The 14,896-nt window shown below is 35.1% G+C and overlaps 1 protein-coding gene across 4 annotated transcripts in view; it reads left to right on the top strand.

Moving 5' to 3' along the window:
- Positions 1-14,896, top strand: part of ZNF438 (zinc finger protein 438) — a 185,180-nt gene that overhangs the window by 139,042 nt on the left and 31,242 nt on the right. For 2 of the 4 annotated variants that reach the window (XM_046679420.1, XM_046679419.1), the window contains one exon: positions 11,697-11,763. In XM_046679420.1, the coding sequence (XP_046535376.1) occupies positions 11,727-11,763 (37 nt within the window). In that variant the 5' untranslated portion in view covers positions 11,697-11,726. Of the gene's footprint in view, positions 1-2,480; positions 2,508-11,696; positions 11,764-12,657; positions 12,693-14,896 lie in introns of those variants that run through there. The other 2 variants (XM_046679421.1, XM_046679423.1) reach the window with 2 other exon arrangements.

The raw sequence follows: 14,896 nt of genomic DNA on the forward strand, positions 1-14,896 counted from the left end.
GGTTCAGTCCTTAACACAACCAAGCAATCTGTAGAGATCAAAGGAAATTTATTACTGAAAAAATTAACTTAGTCAATTATCTGTCACTTTATGGAAAAGTATAGTAATGGCAAAATTAATAAGACATTGCTTCAGATTTCAAAAATCACTATTCATTAAAAAAATGACTCAGAATTTTAGAAGTTATCTATTGAAAATAAAAGATTTAAATGGTATGAAAAGCACTCTATGGAACTGTGCAGGTATTGTTAATTTCTCACACTCTTGTTTTTACAGGATTATTGACATTTATTCATTCAATAAACATTTATTAAACTTTGTTATGTACCAGTCACTTCTAGGTTTGGAAATATAAAGATAAATATAGCATTGTCCCTGCCCTCAAGAAACTCACAAACTTAAAGGGAAAACTGACAGATTTAAAGAGATGCTACATGCTAAGAATGAGGCAAAGTGTGTTGGAAGATAATGGACAGATCAATAGGAATTTCTTGAATTGGCCAGGCAGACATTGCAAAGGAGTTGAGTAGGAATTATATAGCAAGACAGGGGAAGAAGGCCTTTCCATGAAGAATCATGGAGGCGTGTGAGAGCTGGCCTATTTGGCCGACTTCTGAGAAGCAGCTCTTAATAATGTAGTGGTGATAACTACACAGGCCAGTGTGTGAAAGGCCTCCCGTGCTGTGTAAAAGAGGTTGGGCTTTATCTTGTGGACAACAGGGAGCCACTGAAGGACTTGAAGCATGGGAAAAACATGATTAGATTTGCATTAAAAAGACCGTTCGTGGGCTATTGGGTAAAGATGACAGTCGAACTCAATTGAAACACTGGAAGATAAGGAATTTTTCCAGAAAAGACAAAAATAAAAGATAAAACATGGGAAAAGAAAAAAAAAGTATAACCATCTAGGGAGGGTAAACATTTGAATAATAAGAGTTCAAGGTAAAAAGAACAGAGAAAAGTAAGTTAGGAAATCTCAGAAAAATAATTGAAGAAAATAGCCCAGGATCTGAAATACAAGTTTCCAGATTGAGAAGGCCCACTTGACAAATGGATGACAATGGACTCACTTCATTGTGAAATTTCTAAACATCGTTTCCATAGAGAAAAAAATAAAAACAGATTGCATACAAAGGATCACAAATAGTTTTGGATTTCTTAACACCAACATTGGAAACCAGAAGAGAGTGGAACAATGCTGTTAAATTTCAACTTGGAATCCTATACTCAGAAAAATTATTAAGCAAGATTTTTGTTGATTGAGAGAGAAATAGAGATAAATCTTCATCCTTCACAGTGGGACATCAATAGATACTGCCTAAAACTGAACAATCAAGCAGTAAGATTATAAGTACATTATTGACAGATATGGAGATAGAAATACCAGAAGAATTAGCTCTAGTAATTGAGAGTGCTTGCCTCTGGGGAAGATAAGATGAGTAAGGTCTGGGGATCTAATGTAGAGCGTGGTGACTATAGTTGGTAGTACCACGTTGGGTTCTTGAAGTTTGCTAAGAGGGTAGACCTTAACTGTTCTCACCACAACGTAACTGTTCTTACCACACACACAAAAGGGCAACTATGTGAGCTGATGGATATATTAATTAACCTGATTGTGGTAATCATTTCTTAAAGTTTACATATGTCAAATCATCACATTGTACACTTTAAATGTACAATTTTATTTGTCACTTATACCTCAATAAATCAGAAACAAGTTAAAATTTTTAATTGAAAAAAAGGGAAAGATTGTTCTGGCTGCATCATAGAGAATAGATTGGAAAGAGGCAAGACGGGAGGCAGGAAGACAGTTTAAGAGGCTGTTGTGATACCAGCAAGCCCTGACCTAAGGCAGTAATGGGGATGGAGTGGAGGTGAGAGCTTTGAAAAATACTTCAGAGGAGGCAGGAGCTTCATTTAGTTTGCAGGTAGCCAACTGGAGAAATGTAAGCAGAGAACATTTCACCTTGGAACCTGGGAACTAGAAATATAGAGTTGTAATTAGAGGCACAGGAGTTGAAAGAAATTTTACAGAAAACCTGTAAAGAGAAAAGAAATGAGTGTCTAAAGCGAGAACATACTTTCCTGCATAGATTTTTACTGAGGTAGAAAAATGCCCTCCCAAACACTGTAACCTGCCTAGTCCAGCCGTATGCGTAACATGTTAACAACACAAGTAATCTGTATGTGCAAGCATTTTATGAGGATAACTGATTACATCTTACAGTTGGAAATAATGTTTGTATTTCTAAATATATCCTAGTATATTCCCTTTTTTTTTTCTTGGAAATGCCAAAGATAGTAGTTACTATTTTCTTTTGAAACGATCCTGGAGAACTTTATTAACATATGTAATATCCTGCTTTTTTGAACAGTTTTTTTTACAAAGTATTTTCAACGCATAGCATCTAGTTTTAATCTTTTCTTCAGCCAAATGGGTTAAGTGTTATCATCTCTCCTTTTCTAGTTTGGGGAAATGGAGGAAAAGATTAAATGACTTGTCCAAGGTAAGAAGTAAGATGTTTCAGTCAAACCATCTACCTCCCCACTCAATTCACTGATCCTTCCATAACATTTTAACTCTTGTGTACTTGAAATTAGGCAGAAACATAATCCTAAAAATTGAGTCAGTCTAGTCTTTTAGGGTTTTTCATTTGGGGAACAGTAGTGAGCATTTGATGAGACCACCTTAACAACAGGTCTAAAAAATTAGAGGAAATAGGATTACTCCCAAAGTTTCCCCGACTCTACCTAGAAAAGAAGTTGCCTTGGAGGGTCTTAAGCTAGTCACTAGGAAGACTCTGTGAAGAATTTTACTGTCAGTGGCTGACGTTCAGAGCTATCTGAATTAAAGAAGTGCTTTTTTATTGAACTCATTAGCTGTATACAACCATTTAGGAAAGGAAGATCGCCAAATATTAATACATTATATTAATACAAATATTAATGCAAGCAGTTAAGAATTTTCTAAGTGGATCAAAATTTATTCTGTAGATTATCTTTCAACTTTTGTAATCCTTTAGTTCCAATTTAAGAATTTTATTATTTGTTTCTTAAATATGACAGATTGAGATGGGAATAAGTGTTTATTACAGTTAAGCAAATGATAAATACTACTATTAGTCAGAATTGATGTACTATAAGCTTTTATTATTTTGACAGTATTGAGTGTTAAGGTGTTTAGGTCCTCTTATTTATGTAAAGATCTTGGAAATATGAATTCCATCATTGCTTAGAAGAGATGGTTTTCTAAAATCAATGATATATGGTATGACTACTTTGGAAAACAGACAATTGCTTATAAAGTTAAACACGCTTAATATATCACCCAGCAGTTTCACTCCTAGCCTTTTACCCAAGAGATAGGAACGTGTTTATCTGCACAAACACTTGGACACAAATATTTGTAACAGTTTTATTCATGAGAGCCAAAAACTGGCAACAATTCAAATGCTCATCAATGGGTGAATGGATAAACAAATTGTATTATGGTTATAGGATGGAATATCATTCAGCAATAGAAAGGAATGATCTAATGATACACACAAGAAAAGAATACATACCGTTTGATTTACGTGAAATGATATGAAGTTCTAGAACAGGCAAAATTAGTTTATATTACAGAAAGCATCAGTAATTGCCTAGGGCCAGGGATTGGGGTGGGGATTGACCATAAAAGAGCACAGAGAACTTTTTGAGGTAATGAGGGAACTTTTTGAGATGATGTTAATGTTCTGTATTTTCTTGAAATTTGTCTGGGATTTGTTTTAATCAGATATGATAATGTTACAGACACAGACTGCCTTTGAAAAAAGAATTTATTACTTACAGTTCCCAAGAGGAGGGGCATGCATGCATTCAGGGCCACAGGGGGAAGTTCCAAGGGTTAGTCAGGAGGCAAGGTTGTAGTTTTCAGTGTGTAATTCTTTTACATCTTTTATCACATTTACCCTTAATTACTTAATATTTTTGATGCTGTTACAAATGGCATTTTAAATTTAAATTTCTGATTTATTTTAATTTCTGATTGTTACTAGCATAGGAAATATAATTGATTTTTGTACATTGATCTTGTATTCTGCAACTTTATTGAACTCGTTTGTTAATTTGAGGAGCCTTTTTGTAGATTCCATTGAATTTTCTGTGTGGACAGTCACGCCATCTGTCGATATAGACAGTTTCATATCTTGTTTCCCAATCTAGATGGATTTTATTCGTTTTTGCTTTATTGAACTGACTAGATCTTCCAATACGATAGTGAACAGAAATGGTGAGAGTGGATATCCCTCTCTTGTTTGTAAACGTAAAGGGAAATCATTCAGTCTTTCACTGTTTATCACAGTGTTAGCTGTAGATTTCTCACAGATGAGAACCTCTACCAGGTTGAGGAAGTTCCCTTCTATTCTTAGTTTTCTAAAAGTTTTATTCTTTTAATTTTATTTTTTTATCAGGAATGCGTGTTGGATTTTGTCAAGTGTGTTTTCTACATCTGTTGAGATGATACGTAGTTTTTCTTTTTTTAGTTTATTAATATGGTGAATTATAATGAATTGAACGTTAAGCCAAGTGTGTTTTCCTGGGATAACTCTACATGGTCAGGATGTGTTCTCTTGTTGCATTTGATTTGCTAAAATTTTACTTATAGTTTTTGCATTTATGTTATGAGGGATATTGCTCTAGAGGTTTCTTTTCTTCTAATGATTTTTTGTCTGGTTTTGATTTCTGCATAATGTTGGCCTCGTAGAATTAGATAGTTAGAATTCTCTCTTTTTCAGTTTTCTGTAAAAATTTGTATACAGTCATGCATCGCTTACAACAAAGATATAATCTGAGAAATGTGTTATGTGATTTCATCATTGTGTGAACATCATAGAGTGACTTACACAAACCTAGAAGGTATGGCCTACTACACACCCAGGCTATATGGTGCTATTCTTATGGGACCACCGTTGTATATGCAGTCCATCCTTGATAGAAAAGTCATTATGCAGTGCATGACTGTACATTTCATCTTATTTCTTCCTTAAATATTCAGTGGAATTCACCAAAGAAGCCATCTGGGCCTGGAGTTTTCTTTGAGAGAACATTTTTAACTAAAAATTCAGTTTCTTTGGAAATAAAGGGCTATCTTCTTGAGTCAACTTTGATAGTTTGTATCTTTCAGGGAAATTGTCCATTTTACTTAAATTATCAAATTTATTGCCAAAATGTTGTTTGTAATTATCCCTTATCATCTTTTTAATAGCGATTGTATCTGTAGTGATGTCACCTCTCTCTCATTCCTGAAATTGACCATTTGTGTCTTCTTTCTCCTCAACAATTGAGCTAAAAGTTTATCAATTTTATTGATAGTCTCAAAAAATCTGCTTTTGATTTAATTGATTTTTATCTATTTTTCTGTTAACCATTTCATATATTTCCTCTGTGACCTCTTATTTTCTTTCTTTTGCTTACTTTGGGTTAAATTTACTTTTTCTAGTTTTTAAGGTAGAAATTGAGGTTGTTTGTTTGAGACCTATCTTCTTTTCTAATATAGATGCTTAGTGCTTTAAATTTTACCCAATGTATTGCTTTAATGGAATCACACAAATGTTGTTATGTTGTGTTTGCATTTCATTCAGTTCAAAACACTTTCTAATTTTCTTTTTAATTTCTTCTTTGACCCATATGTTATAAGTGTTTGATTTAGTTAAACAGTATTTGGAGACTTTTCCAGGTAATATTTGTATTCTTTTGGTTTCTACTTTTATTCCATTGTGGTCCAGGGAACATACATTATATGCCTTGAATTCTCTTAAGTGTATTGAGACCTGTTTTATGGCCTAGAATATGATCTGTCTTGATAAATATTTTATGTTCACTTGAAAACGGTGCATATTCTGTTGTGTTAGGTGGGATGTTCTATAAATGTCAATAGGTCTCGTTGGTTTATAGTGTTGTTCAAATCTCCAATATCTTTAGTGATTTTCTGTCTGCTTCTTTTATGGATTATTGATTATTAGTTATTGTCTGTTTCTCCTTGCACTTCTATAAGTTCTTGCTTCATGTATCTTGAAGCTCAGTTATTAGGGACGTATAAATGTTTAAGATCGTGATAGCCTCTTGATGAATTGACCTTTTTATAATTATGAAATCACCTCCTTTATGCCTGGTAATATTCTTTGCTCTAGAATCTACTTTTCCTAACAATAATATAACCACTCCACCTTTCATTTGACTAGTGCTATGTGATGATATATCTTTTTCCATGCTTTTACTATTTTGTAACTTATTTATGTCTTTATATTTAAAGTGCCTTCCTTATAGCCAACATATAGTTGGGTCTTGCTTTTTATCCAATCTATCTGTACCTTTTAATTGGGATATTTAGATAATTTATATTTAATATGATTATTGATATGATTTAAGATTTAATCTATCATTTGCTATTTGTCCCATCCATTTTTTGTTCTCATTTTTCATTTTCCCTTGAAAAGTAGTATTTTATGATTCCATTTTTTTTGTTGCCTTATTAGCTAAAATTCTTTGCTTTGTGGTTTTAGTTGTTGCTTTTGGGTGTATAATATACATGTTTAACTTATCATAATCTACCTTCCAGTGATATTATACTACTTCACCAATAGTATAAGAACCTTAGGATAATGTACTTCCATTTCTCCCCTCTCAACTTTTGTCCTATTGTTATCATACATTTTTTTGTTATATATGTTATAAACCCCACACTGCATTTTTTTTTATTTAAGTTAGTTATATTTTAAAGAGATTTAAATATTAAGAAAAAAGGCTTATATAGTTACCATGTAGTTCCCGTTTCTGGTATTCTTTTTTCCTGTATGTAGATCCATATTCTAATCTGGTATCATGTTCCTTCTGCCTAAAAAACGTTACTTAGTGTTTCTTATAGTGTGAGTGGGCTTGTGATGAATTCCTCAAGCTTTTGTATGTACAAAAATGTCTTTGTTTCTTCTTTATTTTTGAAAGATACTTCCTCTGGCCATAGAATTCTAAATTCTAGATTTTTTTCTTCCAGTACTTTAAAGATGTTTTTCCACTGTCTTCTCAGTTGCGTTGTTTCCAACAAATTTGCTGTCATGCTTATCATTGTTCCTCTATATGTAATGTGTCTTTTCCTCTGTCAGCCTTTAAAATGTTCTTTTTTTCACTAGTTTTGAGCAATTTGGTCATGATGTGCTTTGGTGTAGTTTTTATGTTTATTGTGCTTCAGGTTTTTTGAGATTTTTGGATGTGTGTTTATAGCTTTACACAAATTTGGAAAATTTTCTGGCATTATTTCTTAAAATAATTTTTCTGTCCTTCCATCTCTCTTCTCTCCAATTACTGATATATTAGCCTGCTTGAAGTTGTCCTATAGTTCATTGATGATCTGTTCATTTTTTAAAATCTGTTCTTCCTGAGTTTCATTTTGGATAATCTCTATTACTACACCTTCAAGTTTGCTAATATTTTCTTCTGACATGTCTGCTGTTAATCCCATCAAGATTATTTTCATCTTATATATTATAGTTTTCATTTATGGAAATTTTATTTGGGTCTTTTTTTATATCTTTCCTCTCTATGCTTGACTTTTTGAACATGTGAAATGCAATTGTAGACTTAATGTCCTTGTCTGCTAATTCTAACATGTGTGTCAGTTCAGGGTCACTTTTAATTATTTTCTACTTTATGGCTCATGTTTTCCTGCTTCTTTGTATGCTTGATGATTTTTTATTAGATGTCAGGCCTTATGAATTTGCTTTGTTGGGTGATGGATATTTTTGTATTTCTATAAATATTCTTGAGCTTTGTTCTGATACACGGTTAAGACACTTGGAAACAGTTCGATCCCTTAGATCTTGAAACCAGAGAAATGCTCAGTCTAGGACTAATTTTTCCCCTTGATGGCTAAGGCAAGACCCTTCTTTGTACTACCCAATTTCCTGTGAATTTTCAGTCTGGCTGGCAGAAACAGGCGGTATTCCTGTCCTTCTGTGAGTGTTGAGCATCTTGGATCTTTCCCTGGCCTCGGGTAGTTTCCTTACTTGGATGTGCTGATCAAGACACAATGAATACTTGATGGGGAATACTTCATTTCTCTCTCTCTCTCTAGCTCTCTGTTCTCCATTACTCTGTGAATCTCCACTAGGGTTCTCCCTTCCTACAACATAGTCATAGGGCTCATCTCATTTGTTTCCTGTCTCTCAAAGATTTCCTTGTGACCTGATGTCTAGTGTTTTGAAATATTGTTTCCTATACTTTATCTATGTTTTTTTTTTTTTTTTTTTTTTACTATACTTGCTTTTAGGCAATTTCATAGAGAATTGGATCCTCAAATTGGCAAGTACAGTCTTTTAACAGTCTAAACTGGTTATTTCAGGCAAGAGGGCAAATCTGGTCTCTTATTACTCAGTGTAGGCTGGAAGCAAAAGTTGTGCCTTTTAATTTTGCCTAACTTTCTATTTAAAAAACATTTAAAATTTTAATTGGAAAAATTCATCAGTCTTTACCTTGATGGCTTCTGTCTTTGGTGTCATGCTTAGGAACACTTGTAGTTTGAAAGCTAATAAAAATATTTACCTATATTTTTTCAATAAATCTAATTGTCTTATTTTTATATTCAAATAGTTTATTAATATGGAACCTCATATTATAGACAGTTTGGAAAATAGCTAAAATGTAGGGGAAAACACCTGTAATTCCATGACCAAACACAATGCCAATATATGTATGAGCTTATTGTCTGCCGTGCATTTTCTGTGCCTTTGTTTTTTATATAGTTGTAATTCCAGTGTGTATGTCATTTAGTATATTCATCCAATGCATTATATCATCAACATTTTCTGTGTTGCTACATAGTCTTCCTAATTGCATTTTAAAGACTGAATTATATTTCATCAAAGGATTATATTGCAATTATATGACCTTTACCCTATTGTTAAACATTTTAGTTATTTCTTCTTAAACAGAGTATGTGAAACAAAATTATCAGGCAGAGCATTTTTAGAGAACCTTAACCTAGCCTGCTTGCACATTTCCCTGACTCCATGAGGGCAGAGATGCAGATAATACCCATCTCTCAATGTGCCATTGCTTTCCTCTCCAAGCCCACACCAATACGTTCAGTAAAATCCTATCTGTATAAAAATGAGAAGAAGATAAAAACATCAGTTTCTTAATAGTTCATTTCGTTTCTTATTATAGGCATACCTTGGAGATATTGTGGGTTCAGTTCTAGACCACCACAATAAAGTGAATATCAAAATAAAGCAAGTCACACGAATTTTTTGCTTTCCCAGTGTATGGAAAAGTTATGTTTACATTATACTGTAGTCTGTTAAGTGTGCAATAGCATTATGTCTAAAAAAACAATGTGCATATCTTAATTTAAAAATACTTTATTGCTAAAAAATAATAACCATCATCTGAGCCTTCAGCGAGTCATAAACTTTTTGCTAGTGGAGGGTCTTGCCTTAATGTGATGGCTGCTGACTGATGACTGATCAGGGTGGTGGTTGCTGAAGGTTGGGGTGGCTGTGGCAATTTCTTAAAATAAGACAATAATGAAGTTAGCTGCATTGGTTGACTCTTCCTTTCATGAATGATTTCTCTGTAGCATGCGATGCTGTTTAATAGCATTTTACCCACAGTAGAACTTCTTTCAGAATTGGAGTCAAAATCCTCTCAAATCCTGCTGCTGCTTTATCAACTAAGTTTATGTGATATTCTAAATCCTTTGTTCTCATTTCAGCAGTCTTCACAGTGTCTTCACCCGGAGTAGATTCTATCTCAAGAAATCACTTTTTCATTGCTTATCCATAAGAAGCAACTCCTCAACTGTTGAAGTTTATCATACGTTGCAGCAATTCAGTCACATCTTCAGGCTGCACTTCTTGTTCTAGTTCTCTTGCTGTTTCCACCACATCTGCAGTTACTTCCTCCACTGAAGTCTCGAACCTCTCGAAGTCACCCATGAGGGTTGGAATCAACTTCTTCCAAACTTCTGTTAATTATTCCAAACTTCTTCTGTTAATTCTTCCAAACTTCTGTTATTGATATTGACCTCTTCCCGTGAATGACAAGTGTTCTTACTGGCATCTAGAATGGTGAATCCTTTCCAGACGATTTTCAGTTGACTTTGCCCAGACCCATCAGAGGAATCAGTATCTATGGCAGCTGTAGCCTTACGAAATGTGTTTCTTAAATCATAAGACTTGAAAGTTGAAATTACTCCTTGATCCATGGGCTGCAGAATGGATGTTGCATTAGCAGAATGAAAACAACATCAATCTTGTACATCTCCATCAGAGCTCTGGGGTGACCAGGTAGTATTTTGAAAGGAATCTTTTTTTCTGAACAAGTCTCAACAGTGGGCTTAAAATATTCAGTAAACCATGTTGTAAACAGATGTGCTGTCATCCAGGCTTTGTTGTTGCATTTATAGAGCACAGGCAGAGCATATTTAGCACAAATCTTAAGGGCCCTAGGATTTTCAGAATAGTGAATGAGCACTGACTTCAACTTAAAGTCACCAGCTGCATTAGCCCTTAACAAGAGAGTCAGCCTGTGCTTTGAAGCCTTGAAGGCAGGCATTGACTTCTCCTCTCTAGCTATGCAAGTCCTAGATGGCATCTTCTTCCAATAGAAGGCTGTTTCATCTCCATTGAAAATCTGTTGTTCAGTGTAGCCCCCTTCATTAATTATCCTGGCTAGATCTTCTGGACAACCTGCTGCAGCTTCTGCATCAGCACTTGCTGCTTCATCTTGTACTTTTGTGTTATGAAGATGGCATCTTTCCTTAAACCTCATGAACGAACCTCTACTAGCTTCAACCTTTTCTTCTGTAGCTTCCTCACCTCTCTCAGCCTCCATAGAATTGAAGAGAGTTAGGGCCTTTCTCTGGATTAGGCTTTGGCTTAAGGGAATGATGTAGTTGGTTTGATCTTCTATTCAGACCACTAAAACTTTCTCTGTATCAGCAGTAAGGTGATTTTGCTTTTTTATCATTTGTGTGTACACTGGAGTTCACTTTTAATTTCCTTCAAGAACTTTTCCTTTGCATTCACAGCTTGGCTAACTGGTGTAAGAGGCCTAGCTTTTGGCATGCCTTCGTCACTAAGCTTAATCATCTCTAACTTTTGATTTAAAGTAAGAGACATGCGACTGTTCCTTTCACTTGAACATTTAGAGGCCATTGTAAGGTTATTAATTGGCCTAATTTCAATATTGTTGTGTCTCAGGGAATAGGGAGGCTTGAGGAGATGGAGAGAGATGGGCGGACGGCTGGTTAGTGGAGCTGTCAGAACACACAACATTTATCGATTAAGTTCCCTATCTTATATGGGTGCAGTTCATGGAGCCCCGAAACAATTACAATAGTAACATCAGAGATCAGTGATCACAGATCGCAGTAACAAATATAATAATAATGAAAAATTTTGAAATATTTTGAGAATTACCAAAATGTGACACAGAAAGTTGAAGTGAGCAAATGCTGTTAGAAAAATGGTGCCAGTAAACTCGCTCGATGCAGAGTTGCCACAAACCTTCAATTTGTAAAAATACAATATCTGCAAAGTGCAATAAAACAAGGTATAGTTATTAATAGACTGTTTAAAAAGCTTATAATTTATATTTTTTGTATGTATTAACATGGCATCTCAATTATGTTCTAATTATTATTTGTGCTTGGTTATTTTTAGGGAAGTTCTATTCAAGTGAAATACATCAGAATGCAGAATTCTTTATCAGTTTCACCAAAAGATCAAGGTAAGATAAGCCATGCTGAGGAAAATGGTAATGTGTGTGTTATAAATTAATTGTTAATTTTATGACCCTATCTTCTAACAATAGGGTGACTTATTTCTTGGAACTAAGAACAGAAATTCTAATTATATATGAAAGTTGATTTCCTTTGGTAAATTACTTGAATATGTATGGCTCCTGGGTTATAAGGACATGTCTCTGTTACTGAGAGCTCCTTAAGAGCAGGGCTGTCTCGTTCCACACGGAACTTCCAGAGCCAGCACAGTCGCTGGCTTTGCTGCCGCTGATAGATCAAGAGCAACTACGGAGTACTGGATTTAGTGACGCAGAATGACACGTGTGTCTTAGTGAGAAGAATATGTGTATGGATACATATTCATGCACACACACACGCACATACAACACACATGTAGACAGAGAAAGGATATTGCAAATGCATATTTTCTTATGTATTTATTTGACCTGTTTCTTCCCATACCCATTTAAAAAGAAACCTAAAGAAAACCATTTCCCCCTGTATGATTTATTGAAAGAAAATCATGATTTTTTTAATTGGAGCTCCCTGAACTTTCAGAAAAGCAGTTTACAGGTAGAGATAGAGTCCCTTCTGAATAAAAAATAATTAAACTCTTCCTCACTAAAGAACAAACTCTGTTTAGGAGGAATTTCAAGTGTTTCCCTTGCTCTTACATCTTCTCTTCTGCACAGAAGGAAGTTTTGATGTGTGTGTGAGAAAATCATGTCTTTAATGATGTAAAATGGGGCTGCCTCAGTGGAGGATGTAACTTAGTGAATGGAGGGAATTTGCTATAAAGAACGTTTAACTGGAGCAAACACTCTTTCTCCTCTCTACAGAAAAGAGAGGTAGTATCGTAACTGGTAAGAACTCTGGGTTAGAAACTCAACTCTACCACTGAATTGCATAACCTTAGGTAAGTCACTTGATCTCAGCGTTCTTATCTATAAATCTATAAAATAAAGATAGTAAGTCCTACCCTATAGGTTACGTGGAGATTAAAGGAGATAATATATCTAAATCACCCAGCATATTGCTAATTGTGTAGTAAGTGTTTATAAGGTGATAGTTGCTGTTGCTCTTAATGGTTGTTTTTAATAGCTGGGCTCTCTCCATCTGTGAAGGTGGTACAATGAGCATGGCTGCCTCCTGCTTGGGATACCTACTGGTCTTAGAAAGCCAAGCATGATCAGAGGGACCCATGGGAAGTGAACACTGGTCACATTCCTTGGCTTGGTTCTCATCCAGACCTTGGGCCAAAGGGAGAGTAAGAGTCCTTGAGACTTGCACAAGATTCGGCCCCGAATGCTGGGGCAAGAAAGGAGATGGGAATGAGAGGGAGGAGAGCAAACCCTAATTAGAAGGAAAAAGTGTACATTTCCTGTGAGTGTTTTCTGGTGTGTATCCTTTGGAAGATTTGTACAGTAGGTAGCTGATCAAGAGTTTGGAAATTCATTGTCCTGGCTGGTATCACCTTGTTCGTCTGAGCAAGCAAGGACAGGCATGACTGCTTAGAAGAAAGAGTATTGGACCAAATGTTGGAAAAGCTGGGCTCCTTTCCTAGATCTGCCTCCAGCCAGCTATGGAAGCTCAGACAAGTTATTTTGCCCCTAAGCCTCGGTTTCCCTGATAATAAACCCAGGATTTCTAGACATTCTTTTCCAGCTCTAAAAGGGTATGAGTGTGTGCGAGTGACTGAGCAGTGAGCCGCTTGGTTTCTGGCTGATGGAGGGATGGAAAGCATGTCACCACTCACATCTCTTGCCTCCTTTGCTTGTGACCAAGGTTTACTTTGTGTTGTTTTTGTGTCTACATTTCTGGGCTGTTACATAAGCCTAGTTACCTCTCTTGACTTGGCCAGAAAATAAGGTGCCTTCAAGCCTAGCTACAAATTTCATACCTCTGGTAAATTTCTCATCAGTCTTTTCTGGGACCAAAGATGCTTAAGGCCCAAACCTGGAATTTGACAGAGAAAGCGATATAATAGCTAAAAGAACTCAATCAAGTGCCTCCTGGGTGATAGTCACTCTGTCTACAACATTGCATGCTTTGTTTTATTTAATCCTCACGATAAGTTCCATATCATCTTTATTTTAAAGCTTCAGGGAGATTAGGTACTTTTACCAAGATCACCAACCAGTTAAGTGAGCCAGGATTGGAACCCACATCTATCAAAATCCAAATTCGCTATTTGTCCATTGTGTCACATCGTAAATTTATAGAGAGTGTTTTTAATCTATTTTTAGATGATTTCCCTTTTTCCTATCTGATCAAACATATTAAGCTTAATTACATATATGAATACTTAAAGCTATTTTAAACCAAAGTAGGCAGAAATTAAATTTATATCATGGGAAATTGCATCAGTAAGGAAAAATAGCATGGTACATATGAGGTCTAAGAGTTGCCTACTTTTTATTAATTTACTCATTTACCCATTCAAATGCTTTGTGCATGTCCTGGATTACTACTAATATATTTTAACAAAGAAGAATACCAGATTTGTTAATTATGATTCTGTTTATATTTCTGTCATCAAACATAAGCATTTGTGAGAAGTTTGCTGGGTGTATACCATTTGTTAATTATGATTCTGTTTATATTTCTGTCATCAAACATAATCATTTGTGAGAAGTTTCCTGGGTGTATACCATTTGTTAATTAAATGGTGCGTGATTTATTTAACAAACCATTGATGGCTGTCTATAAATTATGGTACTTTTGAATTTCAGACTTGTAAACACGTACACACGTATTATACACATTTGTGTATGAAATTCAGGTAGAACATCACCAGCAGAGATGCGAGGCTTAGGGAAAATCTTCTGCGTAACATATGATCTCTTAACAAAATTTCATGTGGTAGAAGCAGATTTAATGATCACCAAGGTAATACTTACTAGGAACTGTGTCGGATGCTATAAATGATCCAAAAGTAAATCAGACAGAGCTTGTGCTTTTATGAAACAAAGTCCTATTAGAACAACAGACATATGCAATTAACTAGAATAAAGCATGATAAATTCTGTGCTAGGATTGAGTAGGACGTACTTTGAGAACCTGATGACGGGACAGTTAGTTAGGCCAGAAGTTCTGAGGCTGGTCAGGAAACACAACAGA

Source organism: Equus quagga, chromosome 12, assembly GCF_021613505.1.
Source record: "Equus quagga isolate Etosha38 chromosome 12, UCLA_HA_Equagga_1.0, whole genome shotgun sequence".
Classification (NCBI taxonomy): domain Eukaryota; kingdom Metazoa; phylum Chordata; class Mammalia; order Perissodactyla; family Equidae; genus Equus; species Equus quagga.